Here is a 19,123-nt window from a genome sequence, read left to right as displayed (position 1 = left end):
GTATTTACTTTCCTGAGACAGTCTTTCTCACTGAAACCTGACCATATGTCTAATCCTAGGCCAGCTTTGTGAATTGTGAATGCCCACTCAAAGTGAGATGAAGAATTCCTTATTGTTTCAATGTATGGGCCATAATGTCAGTTTCAATGACTTCTCATTATCTCTTGGGTAAACTTATCAACATACCAATCCATCTTTATTCCCATTTCTCCAGCATGTGACTGAAAAATCTATTTTAAGTCATTGTGAACTCAATTTAGCTTTAAAGTAGCATTTCAGAACTACTCATATCCAAATCCTTTCCATAGAAAATGTTTGAAAATCCCAAAATGCAACTTTTTGCTATGCACTCAAAATAGATTGGCATCTCTAGCCTTTAAAATATTTGAAAAGTAATTATTTTTGTTTGTCACTCATGCCATAGAATACCTATATTTGTAAGTGTAGAAATGTTGTAAACTAGACCCATTATCCTGAGTGCTTACCCAGACTGTACAGAAGCTGACTCCCACAGAGTAATGAGTAATGAATTCCAGAAAAAGCATCTGATGGTATGCTTTATAAAAGACCTCAGTAGGACAAAAACATTATTATTTTTCTGATCCATTGCACTTGAATGCATCAATCCTTATCTAAATAGAACATATTTTGAAGAATATGTTTGGAATATCAAGAAGACTGGACAAAATGCTACTGGAAACATGCATCAGCTTACAGTATTGATGAGTTCCTGTTAAACTCTTCAGGTAAACATGTTGAAATGTGAAACCCCTTACCTCAGGTGCTACAAAGTTGGCAGTATAACACGGAGTCATTAGGAGGCCATTCTCGGCCCGGAGCTGTTTGGCAAAACCAAAGTCACATATCCTAATAGATTCTGGATTTCCCGACTCATCCACATACAAAATGTTACTTGGTTTCAGGTCTCGATGAACAACCTAACAGGAATGAGAAAGCTGCACTGAATCACCAACCATAAATCACAAATGATCAAGCTTAGGCCTGTAATTTGCTGATGCCTGCTCCCTGTGAGTGTTGTTCTTTACTGGGAATGCTGGATTCCATAATCACCCCTGATATATAGTGCTGGGCAGTCTTGTACAGAGTCTACAGTCAGTAATTTTCACCTTCACCGTCTGGGCAATAATCTGGTGCTGTGTTTATGCTGGGTTTAATTTTGATATCCAATTTAACTCTGAGCAATGCAGATATCACACAGTGTTAAATAACCAACTGGCTTATTTAAAGCACATTAACAATAACTATAAAAGCCTGACAGATTTTGGCATATCAGAGCAGTGCGAGAATTCTGTAGAAAATCCAAACCGTGGCCAGGATTTAACCCTGGGCGGACGGGAGCTGGCCACGACTGAAAAGTCAGTGGGAAACCCGCTTCCACCTCGCCTGGGAACCCGACCCGTATTTTGCGGGTCGCCGGGCTTTAGGGGACAATCAGCGGGCCGGCAGCTAACTGCCTCAGCAGCGCCACCAGGAGTGGTGGCCACTGCTGGGACTATAGCCCAGCTTGAAGAAGATGATGTCAGGGGGCCCAGAACAAAGGTAATTTTTTGTTCCCTCGCTGGGGTGATCAGTTGGGCCTCAGCGAGGCAAGGGTGGTCAATTGGGGGATGGGGGCATGTTGGATGGTTGGGGCATCGGTGGCGGCCCTCCATCGGGCACAGGGTGCCCGATCATGAGGGCTCCCCGTGGGATGTCAGAGCCTTGATTGGCCTGGGGCTGGCGGGCTATTTTACACCACCGCCACCCTGTGTAAAGTGGCGGCAGAGGCGGGAGCGGGCTGGGAAGGGCTCCCGAAGCCTCCTGCTCCAATTTATGCCACACCCCTGCCACCATCCTGCTCTTTGAGTGGGCATAAAAGTCAGACCCATGTGTCTATGTGGAAGCTTCCAGAAACCTCCCACAATTCCACTCTGCTCTCTACCTCCAACCAGAGGTTTCAGCAATCAAACTAATCAGTCAAACACTACGGCCAGAATATTATGCCCCAGAAAAGAGCAGGATGGTGGCTGGGGGTTGGGAGGCGGCATAAAATGGAGTGGGAGTCTCGGGGCACCCTTCTCGGTCCTCTCCTGTCTCTGCCGCCGTTTTACGCAGGGTGACAGTGGCAAAAACCGGCCCGCCCACCCCAGGCCAATCAAGGCCCTTAAGTAACCAGTTAACGGCCACTTAAGGGCCTCCGCCCGCCGCCATGGGGATTTTACCCTTGGCAAGCAGGTGGCCCAGGCCCGGGAAAAGCCGCCTGTTAAAAGTAGGCGGCTTTCTGATGGCCTGGGGGGGAGCCCTCCTGCTTGACGGAGGGCCGCCCCCAATGCCCCAACTACCTCCAACGCCCAACATGCCCCTTGTCCCCCCAATTGCCCACCCTTGCCTCGCCGGGGGCTGACTGATCACCCCCGGTGAGGCCCCAAAACTAACCTTTTCCCAGGGCCTTCCTTCCTCTTCTTCTTGAAGCTGGGTTGCAGTCCCAGCAGTGGCCACCGCACCCAGTGGCGCTGCTGGTACTAAGAGCTGCCGCCCCGCTGATTGGCCGGCAGATCCATTAGGCGGGACTTCCTGCCTCAATGAGGTGGAAGTCCCACCTCAGACCAATTAAGGGCCTGGGAACCGTAAAATGTGGTCTGAATCCCCAGGCCCAGCGGAAGTGGAATCGCCACAGACTTTCTGGTCAGTGGATGGTTCCCGTCCGACAAGAGTAAAATTCTGGCCTACATATGGCAGAACAGATTGCCTGCTTCCTATAGAAACCACCCAGGCGATGAAATTGAAAATTACCCTCAACATGTTAACAAGTTCTTTCAAAATAAATGAGTTGATGACAGTTTTTTAAATAACGCATAGGAGAATTTTATACCAATGTATTAACCAGAAAATAACCCACAGAGGAATTTTAACTCCAAAGGAAATTCTACCCGACACTGTTTTGTAGAGCTTATCAGGGTAAAGGATGTCAGTTCCAGGGATCATGAAACATTTTTCATTTTGAGCACCCACAGTCAGCATCAAGCAGGCCTAGGGTAACTATAGCAATAGTGAGATATAGAATGGGTGAGATATAAAATAGGTGACATATAGAATGAATCACTATCTGCCTTACCCCTGCACTGCCTCCCCCCCAAGAAAAACACTGATTTGACACTGCTACACCAGTGTGACATTTTAAATATTCATATCAAGCATCTTCCTGACTACATCTAGCTGGAACTGGGTTGAGATTGTCAATATTCATTTCAAACAGGAGCTTTGTAGACAGCTGGAAACCATGGAGTGCATGGAAACCTCTCAACACACTTAACAATCTCCAAAATAAACCAGACAGAAAGAACTTGCATTTATATAGCACCTTTCACAACCTCAGGACATCTCAAAGCATGTGTAGTCACTGTTGTAGCGTAGGAAACTCAGCAGTCAATTTACACACAGCAAACTCCCACAAACAGCAATATAATACTGACCAGATAATTTGTTTTAATGATGTTGGTTGAGGGATAAATATTGTCCAGAACACCAGGGAAACTCCCTATATTTCTTCAAATAGTGCCTTGGGATCTAGTACGTACAATCAATAGGGCAGACGGGACCTCTGACAGCGCAGCATTCCCTCAGTACTGCACTGAAGTGCTAGTCTAGATTTTGTGCTGACGTCTCTGGAGTGGAATATAAATCCACAACCTTGTGACTCATTGGCAAGAGCGCTGCCACTGAGCCTCAGTTGAAAACATAAATCCACAGAATTTTTGTTTGCTTGATATATTGTGTACACTGGGAAGTAATTTAACTACCAGTGGGTTTTCAACAGGAAACCATCAGTTTCAGTTCCTCTCCCATCTGCTTGAGTAGTATGAGGCCAAGATAAATTTAACTGCCAGGTCTCATTAACATTATGGGAGGGAAGGGGCTGCCAGCCTCTGGAAAATCATGCAGTCCTTGGCCTCCTGCTGGCACTTGAGTAAGTGTTGGGAAGGGGTTCCAGGGAGTTTCTTGCAGTAGAAAAGTAGTGTGGGGGACCAGGGGAAGTTTGGGGCAAGAGGCAGCTTAAACATTCCACATGGTGCCCAGTCCTGGCCCCAACAGAAAAATAAAATCTTATAGTTGTTTGGTAGTACAGAACTTGAGTATTGCTGAAAATAGAGACATGTTATCGAAGTTTTCTGTCTTGCACTCATCAGGACAATCTCCAAGAATACCAATATAAGGGAAAACAACAACTTTATACTGTATGAGAAGAGAGTGCTGATTGGTTGGCAAGTGAACTCTGATTGGTAGAGGCATTGCCAGGGAGATTGCACCAGTTTGCGGTGACTGACAGTAATTGCCAAGCTTTGTTTGAAATTTAAACCAGGCAGCTTGACTCTGATTGGTCAAGGCATTGCCCTGAGGAATGAACCAGCAAATGGCTGTCACTTATTTTGTTTAGCTGAAACAGGTGCAATGTTTGTACATGTTCTTTCTGTCTGCAAAGAACAGGGCCCTCTGTATTAATATAAGTAGCTTCCAGTACGTGCAAATGCGCCACACAGCGAGCCCGACTGACAATCTTAAATTGGTTATCAGCGTAATTCTTAGCACACTGCCAATTATTTAGCAAATATTGTCAAATGGCGGAATCACATCTAATGTTGGACACTGTGTTTTGCTTTTTGCAAGCATGGGCTGGTTGGGTATGGCCGGTGCCTTGCCCGTTGCAAACAGCGGAAGGGACCTGTTTTTTGATACGATCTGCCAGTCTTTGGGACATACGGCTTATATACCTCGCATCACACTGGCACTGAAATTCATATATCACATTACTCATCTGTGTCATTCTGCTACTATGCAGTAGCAACACGTGTGGTGTTCGGCATTAACAAGATGCTGTTGTCAAGCCAAAAAGACGTCCTGCCTATCACACAAATCAGTCATGTTAATGAGTAAAGGCAGGATGTCTTTTTGGCTTAACGACAGCATCCTGTTAATGCCGAACACCACACATGTTGCTACTGCATAGTAGCAGCATGACACAGATAAGTGACAGCCATTTGCTGGTTCATTCCTCAGGGCAATGCCTTGACCAGAGTCAAGCTGCCTGGTTTAAATTTCAAACAAAGCTTAGCAACTAACTGTCAGTCACCGCAAACTGGTGCATTCTCCCTGGCAATGCCTCTACCAATCAGAGTTCACTTGCCAACCAATCAGCACTCTCTTCTCATACAGTATAAAGTTGTTGTTTTCCCTTACATTTGTATTCTTGCAGATTGTCCTGATGAGTGCAATATGAAAAGCTTCGACAACATGTGTCTATTTTCAGCAATAATAAAATCTTACTTGGAGGGCCTCTTCAGCTTTCAGATCCTCTTCACCTTAGCGTTCACTTGGTGGGAAAGCGGTAGGGCATCCCTGCTCAGGCCCATGTTAAAATAACTGTTGAGACTCACTTACATCACTGTACCTCAATTAGCATATGTGAATTCAGACTCTGCTGGATTTAGGCGGGCAGCTTAGCCACTTGTCTACAAATATCCGTCAAATCAGAAACAGTGGGATTCAGGCTGCTTTCTGGTAGGTAAGTAACCTGGATCATCTTAAGTACCAAACTGCACAGCTTTCATGTATACCTCCAACTCTCTTCCCAAAGACACACATTCTACTTACCTAAACCAGGAGAGCTTAGGTACAGATGGCAATGCTCAGACCTATGGACCCAATTGTATATTGGGGTTACACCAATTAAGACCTCACAGCTGAACAGCAGAGATCTGTGAAAAGCTGCCTAATGCTCAAGCAACCAGGACGATCCTGTACATTAGGGCATTGGTTTGCAGGGTTATCTAAAGCATGGTGGGAACAATCCCAGCATCAACAACAGACAGAGATTTCCTTCCCATCACCTTGTGCTGGATTCAAGGCCAGGTCTAAAATGTGAAAGGACAGTGTCCTAGCAGCACCAGCCAAAGTGGGAAACCTGGTAGTAAAGTACTTTAAAGTGTAAAGTGAATGAAAATTTGAATGTTTGTTTTTCATCACCTATATATGTTATGTTGCATAGTTGTGGAGTGCAGAGTACTATCCATAATGTAAAATTTAATGCAAAGAAGCTATTTATGAGCCAAAACAGATCTCCACACCTGCAGAAGCCATGTGCCATAATGATCCAGTACTAACACCACATATTTCCTTCTCCTTGTAGGAAGCTGCTTTGGCTTCTCTCAGCTCCTCTCTTGCATCACTCAGGTCAGAACTAATTGAACATATGTCTTCCTATTTTATGATGAAATAGTTAGTGTCTCAATGCTCAGAATCACTAGTCTAGTGTTAATGAATGTTCTAAGCTTCCATTCTTAAAATTAGTGTGTCCATTCTAAGAATAGATTGCAATTTCAGATAAACAAAATCCTAGTATAAATATTTCAACATATTTACTGTTGAAACAAGAGATGTCTCTGCCTCTTGTTCTGGCACATCGCACATCCAAATATTCATTACAAATGATAGTACTGTAATAATAGTTTACCACAGTCTTATGATACAGCTGTTGAATGCTTATTTATCATGTCTCTATGAAGTACTGTCACTTAAGACAGATCAGCAAAACTGAATATAAATATTTGAGAGCAGTGGGGCAGGATTGTAATACTGTGGATAAAGGTGAACAAGGGAGACTAGGCAGCATTAAAAGGGATGCAAAAATTCCCTGGCAGTGCCCTGGTTAACTTTTGAATAAAATTCCTTTATTCACCATATTAATGTTTCAATTAACCCAATGACCATAAATATGTTAATGACTATGTTAAAATAGCGTGCCAAAGAACTTTAGAAAATGTGTTAACCAGTGCATTACCTGAATACATTAAACCCCCATGGCATCAAATCTCAAAATCACACTGTTGCATAACTCACTGTGCCAGGCTTACAAACCTATATAAATGCATATCCCACACAATGTACTTTATATAGTTATGATTGCAATTCCTTCCTCCTACAAAGGAAGTGTTTGTATTGTAAAACATTTCTAAAGTAGTATCCAATGATTCTCCATTATGAAAATACAGGCTACTTCTCTACAGCCAAAAGAAAAAAAAGACTTGCATATCTATAGTGCCTCTCAATATCTCAGGATCTCCCAAACCGCTTTACAACTAATGAAGTATCTTTAAAGTGTAGTCACTGTTGTAATGTAGGAAATTAATTCATGTCACGATGTGAAATTGAATGTCATTTGTGTAGTCTTCACTCCTCAATATAACATCAATGTTGTAAAGGAACTCACAGAATGTAAGTTCCCCTCTAAGAGATCTCCAAGAGTCAGCCTTGGTTCACCTGGTGGTAGCACTTTCATCTCTGTCGAAAGAACACACATTCAAGCTCTTGTCTAGAGATGTGAGCAAAAAATCTAGGTTGGCACTTCAGTGCAGCAATGTCAGAGATGCTGTCTTTTGCATGACAAATTAAAGCGAGGCCTAGTGGATTTAACAACCCTGTCATTTCAGAGTGGAAATTAGGAGAATTACTTTTATGCATCAAGCTGTTATGATTTTGACTGCATGACCTGAAAAGTAATGAAAGCATATTCAATACTAACTTTCAAAAGGGAATCAGATATTTACTTGAAAAGCAGAAAGTTTCAGGACTATGGGGAAAGAGGGAATTGAAAGTAATTGGGTAGCTTGTTCAAAGAGCCGGCACAGAAACGATGGGGTGAATGGCCTCTTTTTGTACTGTATTATCATTTAACTCTAGGCACCATAGAAAGAAAAGCAGAGTTGTTGTTGTGGCCAACATTTATCCCTCAATCAACATTTCTGAAACAGATTATCATGTCAATTGTCTCATTGCTGCGTGTGGGGCCTTACTGTACACAAATTGGCTGCCTTGTTTCCTACACTACAATACTGATCATGTGCTGATTTTTCACTTTGGCAGCAGGAAACAGGAACCAGGTCTGTTTCCAGGTCCTGAACCCGTCCCCAAGGGGACACAGTCACATTGGGATTTTGACCGGGGCGCCCTCTTAATTGGCATGGAGACAGGTTCCCTGTCCAATTAAGGGCAGTGGGTGGGTTCTCTAAACTGGAGGACTAATCAGAGACCTTCCAGCTTCAGAGAAGCACCTAGCTGCAATGAATGGTACGTAACTGGAGAGTAAGTAACAGGAAGCTGCCCTCATAGCCACTTTTTCAAAAATGTAATTAAAGATAGAGAAAGCACTGTGGGGGTGGGTGGGAATGGAAAGAATCCCTCTACAGGGTGGCCTTTGGCTGCATCCCCACCCAGGCAGGCAGGAACTGTCTATAGGCCTGCTTGGACCTCTGGCACGCCAGCCTGTGGCTGATTCCCACCTCCAGGACGTTGATCTGCCCCCATTGAATTGGGAAACTGAAGGCCGACTGGAAAATACCAGTTGGCCCATATTAATTGCCTTTAATGAGGCTCTTAGTCTAATTGGCTGCCCAATTCGTGGGAGCAGGATGCCCTGCAGGCCCCGAAACAGCCTTGGCCAAAATGGTTGCCGCTGAGAACAGGGTTGGAAGTCTGCCAGGCTAGCCGGTTCTGGTATTTTTGGGTCCTGTCCACCTCTGTTCCTGACCTTGGTAAGTCCCATAAATTTTGCCCCATATTTCACAAGTACTTCCTTGGCTGTATTGCACTTTGGGACATTCTGAGGTCATGAAAGGAACTGTATAAATTGTAAGAGCTTAATTTCTTCTTAGATTTCTGTAATAACATACGGAGCAAAATTTTTCAACTTTCAGAATGGGCAGTGGTACTCCTGAGAAGTGGTGGCAGCAATGGATCCATCCCACATATCCTATGAGAATCCCCTAATGATACTTGCTTTCGGTTGGAGGTGAGTGTCTCCTTAAAATGCCTAGTGTCCACGTGCCTCTCCACCATAAGCCAATGCTTCTCAGCGTCCTTTAAGAGGTCATGCACTAAATTATTATTGGGTTTTCTCTGCCCTCACAATTATGTGCAAATACTTTGCATATTTGTTATCCCTTGGACACAGATATTACTTTCAATTAGTGCCCACTGTTCACCCTCTATAACCATCAGCCTCATTTTACCCTCTCCATGGTTACAGCTGAGGGCTTGAACAGGCTTTCATTCAAGTTTGCTGGGTTACATTTACTTCACACCCTATTAGTTTCTTACAGACTGTAGAGTTTAAGGGACTGATGTTCGCAGAGCAGCACTGGGCCTCCATCCCCTTTATGTAGCCCTGGAATTTATGGAAATTCTCCAAAGGGCTGGAAAATGATCTCTGCCTGCAATTCGGAACAAGCCAAACATTCCCACTAAAATGTGGTAAGCTGGGCTGTGCTGACCCTTCTGCCTTACAAATTATTTTTACCAATTGGGTGCCAAGATGCTTTCAGCTTACCCAGTGATCTTTGGGACTTCTGGCTCCTGTTCCTCAACCTCTCAGGCTGCAGCAGCAGCAGCAGCAGCAGCAGACTTTTCTGTTCTACCCCCAGGGGACAGGCCTGCATTGGGATGTAACCAGGCCATGAAAGCAAGCTGCCCAGAAAATGTGCGTGTTCCAAGGACAGTACTTGGACACAGGGCACCCAGGAAAATCTACATTTTCTCATTAGTCTATTTTCTGTGTATGTATACTGTGCATCGCTATGCTTTTGTTATAGACCACTGAAATTGAAACCTGCCAGATTAACAATTAGAACATACTCCCTGTGAGTGTAGGTATTCCACAGTCTTTGTGATTGTATAAAGTACAGCACTGGCCTCTCTTTCCGAGAAACACTTCTGTCGTAAAATCCGATCAAGCAGTTCTCCTCCTCTCATTAGCTCCATGACAAGATACAAATATTTTCCATCATCATATACCTAAATAATCAAAACAAACAAAATCAAGACCAGGCAAGATATGTTTGTTTAAAAGAACTATGCAACACAGCGAAGGTTCACGGGGCAAATAGCATATATCAGAGCCTCCTGGTCATATTCCTTGCATGGAGCAATTTTTAAGATACAGTTTTACCAGAGGGGGCGAATCCTTGGTGTGCCCCCACGCCCGCTGCTTGGTAGCGGGGCCTTCATTTCCACATTTAAATTTAATTAAAACGAAATTGTATTAAAAAGATAATATGTTTTCTGATCTTATTCTAGGAGAATTGAGGCTGGTATTGATGCAATACTAGCATGTGATGCCATGTGCCTATGACCCCAATGCCATATATACTGCTATTATCATTTCACTGAATGTAATGTGAGCTCTCCTGAGCTTAGTATGTCTGCTGCACAACAGTAAAACACAACAAACTAAAAAAAATTAAATGAAACACTATGAGAGTAATGTTGTGGTTTCGTTGGAAAATTATGAGCAGCAAACACTCGATTTTCTGTAATGCACTCCTTGTATGTGAAGCTCCCCAGTGCGAGAGCAGACTCGTCTCATTGCTCCCTATATAAGGACTAACAAATAAATTGCAATCAATTCAGGACTCTATTGGTGTGCTCACTGGAGTTGTTGCCTTGTAGCTCACTACTAATCATCAGTAACCTTGTGGGAGATAAAGATGACAACTATTAAAGTGCTTCTATTTAGTTAATCATTTTATGAGGTCATGGGATGAATTTTACTAGCCCCTCGACGTCGGGGTTTGTGGCAGGGGGGCCCGTAAAATACTTGCGGAAACGGGCCGCCATTACCCCCGACGCTGAGAAGCCCCCGCCGCATTTTACCAGAGGGGGCGAATCCTCGGTGTGCCCCCACCCCCGCTGCTTGGTGGCGGGACCTTCATTTCCATATTTAAATGTAATTAAAACAAAATACAAATAAACTCACCTGGTCCCGGTGGCCAGCCGCACCTCACGCGCTTTCGGAACTCCGTTCCGAGGCGATACACTATTGGGATGGGGGGAGGAGTGAAATTATCAGGGTGGGGGTGGGGGTGGGGATGCGGGGAAAACACTTTTTATTGGCTGTGGGGATGGTGGGAAGGGGTTGAAGGGCAAATGTGAGAAGGTTGGGGGGGAAAGTGCGGGTTGGGAAAAAAATATGTTTTCTGAATAGAGGGCAATAAAAAAAACCATGGGGGTGTGGATGGGAAAATTATTTATGGAAAGCAATATACCTTTAAAAATGTAAATTGTTGCTAAGGGCTTGAAGCCCTTTAAAAATAGCTCCAGCGCCTGTGCGGTGTTGCCGGATGCCAAGGATGGCATCCATTGCCAAGGATGGATCGGCTGCCCCCAATAAGGGGCAGCCGATCCACCCCCTCCATTTAAATGAGCCCCCGCGCAAAGTATTGTGGGGGCTCAGCGGCGGCGCTTTCGCACGTGTAGGCTGCTGTCTTCAAAGTGCGCTGCCGCGATGTGCAGCATGCCAATAAAATTCAGCCCCGTGTGTCCATTATGCAGCCTTGTCAATGGGAATACATATAGCAAATTTAGGTTTGCGGGCAGTGAGCTCCTAAATGTCCAACTTGCGCTCCCAGGGGGCAAGAACCAAGGATTCCCAAAACATTTCCTTCAATTCAGTTACCTATCTCTCCAAGTTGTTGTGGCAACTTTAGAATCATGATGTATAAACCATGGTACCAAAGTCCCATTGCCATGCCAGCTGTTTGCTTTCGAACTTCAAATAAAAATTAACATCTCCAACCTGAAGAGGTAGGACTTTAACTTTCCCAAAGAAGTAATTTATTTCTTTACATATTTGTTATTAATGAAGAATGAGGAATGGAACCTCTCAATATACTTGAAGGCCAATCCTTTCTGGTGTAAATCAGAAAATGGTAGTTCATAGAATCATGGAATCATAGCAGGTTTACAGCACAGAAAGGGACCACTTGGCCCATCGTGTCAGCGCTGGCCGAAAAGCGAGCCACCCAACCGAATCCCATCTTCCAGCATTTGGTCAGTAGCCCTGCAGATTATGGCACTTAGGGGGAGGCGGTGGTGTAGTGGTATTGTCACTGGACTAGCAACCCAGAGACCCAGGGTATTGCTCTGGGGACATGGGTTCAAATCCCACCACAGCAAAGGTGGAATTTGAATTCAGTTAATAAATCTGGAATTAAAAGCTAGTCTAATAATGGTCATGAAAGCGTTGTCGATTGTTGTAAAAACCCATCTGGTTCATGAATGTTCTTTCGGGAAGGAAATCTGCTGTCCTTACCTGGTCTGGCCTACATGTGACTCCAGACCCACAGCAATGTGGTTGACCCTTACATGTCCTCTGAAATGGCCTAGCAAGCCACTCAGTTGCATCTAACCACTACAAAGTCAATAAAAAGGAAGAAAACCGGACGGACCACCTGCCATCGACCTAGGAACCGGAAACGACAACAGCAAATCCAGCCCTGTCGACCCTGCAAAGTCCTCCTTACTAACATCTGGGGGCTTGTGCCAAAGTTGGGAGAGCTGTCCCACAGACTAGTCAAGCAACAGCCTGACATAGTCATACTCACGGAATCATACCTGACAGACAATGTCCCAGAATCTGCCATCACCATCCTGGGTATGTCCTGTCCCACCGGCAGGACAGACCCAGCAGAGGTGGTGGCACAGTGGTATACAGTAGGGAGTTGCCCTGGGAGTCCTCAACATCGACTTTGGACCCCATGATGTCACATGGCATCAGATCAAACATGGACAAGGAAATCTCCTGCTGATTACCTCATACCGCCTTCCCTCAGCTGATGAGTCAGTACTCCTCCATGTTGAACAGCACTTAGAGGAAGCACTGAAGGTGGCAAGGGCACAGAATGTACTCTGGGTGGGGGACTTCAATGTCCATCACCAAGAGTGGCTCGGTAGCACCACTACTGACCGAGCTCGCCGAGACCTAAAGGACATATCTGCTAGACTGGGTATGCAGTAGGTGGTGAGGGAACCAAGAAGAGGGGAAAACATACTTGACCTCGTCCTCACCAATCTGCCTGCCGCAGATGCATCTGTCCATGATAGTATTGGCAGGGGTGACCACCACACAGTACCTGTGGAGACGAAGTTCTGCCTTCACATTGAGGATACCCTCCATCGTGTTGTGTGGCACTACCACCATGCTAAATGGGATAGATTTCGAACAGATCTAGCAATGCAAAACTGGGCATCCATGAGGCGCTGTGGGCCATCAGCAGTAGCAGAATTGTTCTCAACCACAATCTGTAATCTCATGGCCTGGCATATCCCCCACTCTACCATTACCATCAAGCCAGGAGACCAACCCTGGTTCAATGAAGAGTGCAGGAGGGCATGCCAGGAGCAGCACCAGGCATACCTCAAAATGAGGTGTCAACCTGGTGAAGCTACAACACAGGACTATCTGTGTGCCAAACTGCATAAGCAGCATGCGACAGACAGAGCTAAGCGATCCCAAAACCAGATCTAAGGTCTGCAGTCCTGCCACATCCAGCCACGAATGGTGGTGGACAATTAAACAACTAACTGGAGGAGGTGGCTCCACAAATATCCCCATCCTCAATGATGGGGGAGCCCAGCACATCAGTGCGAAAGATAAGGCTGAAGCATTTGCAACGATCTTCAGCCAGAAGTGCTGGGTTGATAATCCATCTCGGCCTCTTCCTGAAGTCCCCAGCATCGCAGATGCCGGACATGCATTTGACCGAGTATGGCACCAAGGAGCCCTAGCTGAACTGAGGTCAATGGGAATCGGGGAAAACTCTCCGCTGGCTGGAGTCATAGCTAGCGCAAAGGAAGATGGTTGTGGTTGTTGGAGGTCAATCATCTGAGCTCCAGAGCATCACTGCAGTAGTTCCTCAGGGTAGTGTCCTAGGCCCAACCATCTTCAGCAGCTTCATCAATGACCTTCCTTCAATCATAAGGTCAGAAGTGGGGATGTTCGCTGATGATTGCACAATGTTCAGCACCATTCGTGACTCCTCAGATACTGAAGCAGTCTGTGTAGAAATGCAGCAAGACCTGGACAATATCCAGGCTTGGGCTGAAAAGTGGCAAGTAACATTTGAGCCACACAAGTGCCAGGCAATGACCATCTCCAACAAGAGAGAATCTAACCATCTCCCCTTGACATTCAATGGCATTACCATCGCTGAATCCCCCACTATCAACATCCTAGGGCCTACCATTGACCAGAAATTGAACTGGAGTAGCCATATAAATACTGTGGCTACAAGAGCAGGTCAGAGGCTAGGAATCCTGAGGCGAGTAACTCACCTCCTGACTCCCCAAAGCCTGTCCACCATCTACAAGGCACAAGTCAGGAGTGTGATGGAATACTCTCCACTTTCCTGGATGGGTGCAGCTCCAACAATACTCAAGGACCTTGACACCATCCAGGACAAAGCAGCCCACTTGATTGGAACCCCATCTACAAACATTCACTCCCTCCACCACCGGCGCAAAGTGGCAGCAGTGTGCAACATCTACAAGATGCACTGCAGCAATGCACCAAGGCTCCTTCAACAGCACCTTCCAAACCCGCGACCTCTACCAACTAGAAGGACAAGGGCAGCAAATGCCTGGGAACACCACCACCTGAAGTTCCTCTCCAAGTCACACACCATCCTGACTTGGAACTATATCGCCGTTCCTGCACTGTCGCTGGGTCAAATTCCAGGAACTCCCTTCCTAACAGCACTGTGGCTTTACCTACCCCAAATGGACTGCAGCAGTTTAAGAAGGCAGCTCACCACCACCTTCTCAAGGGCAATTAAGGATGGGCAATAAATGCTGGCCTGGCCAGCGACTCCCACATCCCATGAATGAATAAAAAATAACTTAAGGTGCATATCCAGATGTCTTTTAAATGAGTTGAGCATTTCTGCCTCTACTACCCTGTCGGGCAGTCACTTCCAGACCCCCACCACCCTCTGGGTGAAAAAGCTTTTCCTCATCTCCCATCTAATCTTTCTATAATCATTTTAAATCTATGTCCCCTAGTCACTGCCCTCTCTGATAAGGTAAATATGCTCTTCACATCCACACTATCCAGGCCCCTCACCATTTTGTACATTTCAATTAAATCCCCTCAGCCTTCTCTGTTCCAAGGAGAACAACCCCAGCCTATCCAATTTTTCCTCATAGCTGCATTTTTCCGGTCCCGACAACATCCTTGTAAATCTCCTCTGTACCCTCTCTAGTACAATTACATCCTTTCAATAATGAGGTAATCAGAACTGCACACAGTATTCAAGTTGTGGCCTAACTAATGATTTATACAGTTCCAGCATAACCTCCCTGCTCTTATATTCTATACCTCAACTAATAAAGGAAAGGATTCCATATGCCTTCTTAACCACTTTATCGACCTGTCCTGCTACCTTCAGGGATCTGAGGTGATAACACTTCAAGGTCCCTTACTTCCTCAGTATTTCCCCATTAATCATGTATTCCTTTGCCTTGTTTGACCTCCCCAAATGCATCACCTCACACTTCTCCAGGTTTAATTCCATTTGCCACTTTTCTGCCCACCTGACTAGTCCATCGATATCTTCCTGTAGCCTACAGCTATCCTCCTCGCTATCTACCACACGGCCAATCTTTGTTTTGTCTGCAAACCTCTTGATCATGCCCCCTACACTTACATTCAAATCGTTAATATATACCACAATTCTGTCTCTCAGAATTGATTCCAATAATTTGCCCATTACTGAGGTTAGACTGACTGGCCTGTAATTATTCAGTCTATCCCTCGCTCCCTTTTTAAACCAAGATACAACGTTAGCAGTCCTCCAATCCTCTGGCACCACACCTGTTTCCAGAGAGGACTGGAAAATGGTCAGACTTTTCACTATTTCCTCCCTGACTTTTTTTTAACAACCTGGGGTACATTTCATCTGGCCTGGTGATTTATCAACTTTCAAGGATGCAAATCCCTTGAATAGTTCCTCTCTCCCTATATTCATCACATTCAATACTTCACACCCCTCTTCCTTAACTACAATATCCACATTGCCTCCTCTTTTGTGAAGACAGACGCAAAGTATTCATTAAGAACAACACCAACATCTTCCGCCCCTACACGTTTTGGTCTTTTATGGGCCCTACTCTTTCCTTCGTTATCCTCTTACTCTTAATGTACTGATAAAACATCTTTCGGTTCACCTTAATTTTGCTTGCAAATATTCCTTCTTGTCCTCTCTTAGATTTCCTAACTTCCTTTTTGATTTCACCCCTTCACTTTCTATACTCCTCTCGGCTTTCTGCAGTATTGAGTCCTCAGTATTGGACACAATCTTTCCTTTTCTGCCTTATCTTACCCTGTAAGCTCCTTGCAGGGGCTTTTGCAGGGGAGGTGGTGGTGCAGTGGTAATGTCACTGGGCTAGTAATCCAGAGGTGCAGGCTAGTGCTCTGGGGACATGGGTTTGAATCCCACCACGGCAGATGGTGAAATTTGAATTTAATTAATAAATCTGGAATTAAAAAGCTAGACTAATGGTGACCATGAAACCATTGTTGTAAAAACCCATCTGATTCAAAAATGTCCTTTAGAAAAGGAAATCTGTTGGCTGACATGTGATTCTGGACCCACAAATGTGATTGACTCTTAAATGCTCTCTGAAATGGCCCAGTAAGCCACTCAGTTCAAGGGCAATAATGCTGGCCTAGCCAGCGACGCCCATGTCCCACAAACAAATTTTTTAAAAATCCATGGGGCTTTAGATTTGGCCGTCCCATCCTTTTTCTTTGTGGGAACATGTTTACTCTGAACCCCTTGGATCTCCCCTTTGAATGCCTCCTACTATTCTGTTTCCAGTCCACTTTCACTAAATCACACCTCAGCTGAGTAAAGTTGGTTTTGCCCCAATTGAGAACTTTAATTCCTTTTCTATCCCTGTCTTTTTCCATAATTATATTAAAACTAACTGAACTATGATCACTACCACCAAGTTCTGACTTTTAATTAGCTTGGAAACCATAGTGGGGATCAGTAACCTGGAGGAGTGTGATGGTTTTGCTGTGGGTGGAGTGATTAAATCTGGCAAAAATGCAAGTGCAACGGGAAGCCAGCTCCAACTGGCTGACTTTCGCGTTTAACTCAAGTGTGTTAGGCTGCTTGTGTGCAACCCCCTTGGGAGAGGCAAGCTGCCTATTAACATATGTTAATCGCTCAATTGGAGTAATATTTCAACACAGTTTTAAATTTAACTTCACATCCACAGTTTTTCCAGGCTTCTTGAAACTTGCCATTGAAAATAAGGTGGGAACACTACAGCAATTGAGGGAGTTGATTAAAACTCATGCAAATACTGCAATAACTACTCAGTACTCATAGCTGCTTTCTTACCTATTAGTGGGAAAGCGTTTTTTCACAGTACTGTTGCTGACAGTTTATTTTTTATACTTTGGAGGTTTTCCGAATCATATCAGGATAGCTGGTGGCTTGGCTGACTTAGTTTGGACTTTGGAAGACAAGCAATACGACCATCACCAGAAGCAATAGCAGCCTGCTGTGGAGAGACCAGCAACTGGACATCAGAGAGGGGAGCAGCAGAGGGCTGCAACTCTCAGGAGGTACGACCTACAACACAGAGTGTACAGGTAGAGGTTCAGTTTCCTTGATATGTCGGAACAGCAGTGCTTGAGGAGGCGCAGGCTGTCATGAAAGGTAGTGGCAGATCTCTGCAGCTTCCGAGAAGAAAACCTGCTCTCTGCTGACCATGGCAGTCAAAGTGACCACTTTATTGCCTCCACATCCTTTCAGGGCTCTGTCAGAGACATATCCAGGATTTCCCAGTCTCTGGTCCACAAATGTATCAGACAGATGACTGATGGCTTGTTTGGCAAGGCTGTCAATTAAATGCACTTCGTCTGTGATGGCACCAGTCAGAATGAGCAGGCTCTCAGATCTGCATCTTTGGCTGGTTTCCCACAGGTACAGGGTGTCAACAACGACACAGATGTGACAATCTGCACACCCACGATCAACCAAGAGTATTCGCCAATCACAAGCGCAGGCACTCCTTCAATGTGCAGCAGGTATGCAACCACAGAAAGATATTTCTGCAAGTGTATGCAAGATTCCCGGGAAGCAGCCATGATGCTTTCATCGTGCGACTGTCCAAGCTCTCTGACCCCTTTGGATCCACAAGCACACTTAAGGGGTGCCTGTTAGGAAACAAGGGGTACCCACCAACCTTCGCTTATGACACCCTCAAAGACCAAGCCAATGATGTCCAAGAGCACTACGATCAATGCTATATCACAAATCACGACGACGGGGAGGGGAGGGGAGGGGGGTTGGGGTCTTTCAGTTGGGGCTGCTGGGGGGACCCTCCTTGGGGCACTGGGTGCCTGAGCAGGAGGGCCCCCCCCACCCAGCCCACAAGGAGGCCACCATGTTTAACTGGACAGGCTCCCCAGGTGGCAAACTGCCCATCCGCTACTGGTAAAATACCAGCGGTGATGGGAAGAGGCCCTCAAGTGGCCATTAATTGGCCACTTAAGGGCCTCAACTGGCTGAAGGGCAGGCCAGCCGGCCACCACCTCCCCCACCGCTGGTAAAATATCGGGGGTGCGGGTGGGGCATAAAATTCTGGCTGTTAACTCTGTTTCTCCCTCCACAGATGTTACCTGACCTGCTGAGTATTTTCAGCATTTTCTGTTTTTATGCAATTTTTAATGCAAGGTTCACTAAGGTTGCACCGATGTTAGAAGCACATACAAGTGTTATTTCTCCGCAACCCCCTCCCTCCTCCAATGCCACTGACACAAAGCAGTCCTGCAAATAACCACCCACCCCTTGCACATCCCCACTATTGGTCCCCATCAATTCATGTCTTCCCATTCATCACAAGCAATTTAAAAGACGACTTGCCACTCAGCAAACAAAAATGGGCAAGACAGGAATGTGGGAAAATTAAAATGTATGCATTTCTACTAATGAATGGAAACTTCGCAACATAACATTTTCTCATACACCGAACGTGCATACCTCTGCAAATACAAATCTTTACTAAAAGCAAAATACTGCGGATGCTGGAAATCTGAAACAAAAATAGAAAGTGCTGGAAATACTCAGCAGGTCTGGCAGCATCTGTGGAGAGAAAAAGAGTTAATGTTTCAGGTCTGTGACCTTTCATCAGAACTACCTTTCTGATGAAATGTCACAGATCTGAAACGTTAACTATGTTTCTCTCTCCACAGATGCGACAAATCTTTACTCCTCCTTTCCCT

The 19,123-nt window shown here is 45.2% G+C and overlaps 1 protein-coding gene across 4 annotated transcripts in view; it reads right to left on the bottom strand.

Moving 5' to 3' along the window:
• rps6ka2 (ribosomal protein S6 kinase, polypeptide 2) overlaps positions 1-19,123 on the bottom strand; it is a 665,937-nt gene that overhangs the window by 52,850 nt on the left and 593,964 nt on the right. For 3 of the 4 annotated variants that reach the window (XM_068044824.1, XM_068044825.1, XM_068044823.1), the window contains 2 exons: positions 9,685-9,843; positions 777-938 (listed from right to left, as the gene is read on the bottom strand). In XM_068044824.1, the coding sequence (XP_067900925.1) occupies positions 777-938; positions 9,685-9,843 (321 nt within the window). The remainder of the gene's footprint in view (positions 1-776; positions 939-9,684; positions 9,844-19,123) is intronic. The other variant, XM_068044826.1, reaches the window with a different exon arrangement.

Source organism: Heterodontus francisci, chromosome 13 (assembly GCF_036365525.1).
Source record: "Heterodontus francisci isolate sHetFra1 chromosome 13, sHetFra1.hap1, whole genome shotgun sequence".
Taxonomy (NCBI): domain Eukaryota; kingdom Metazoa; phylum Chordata; class Chondrichthyes; order Heterodontiformes; family Heterodontidae; genus Heterodontus; species Heterodontus francisci.
Note: the sequence above shows the minus strand (reverse complement) of the source record. Positions and strands in the feature narration are given on the sequence as shown.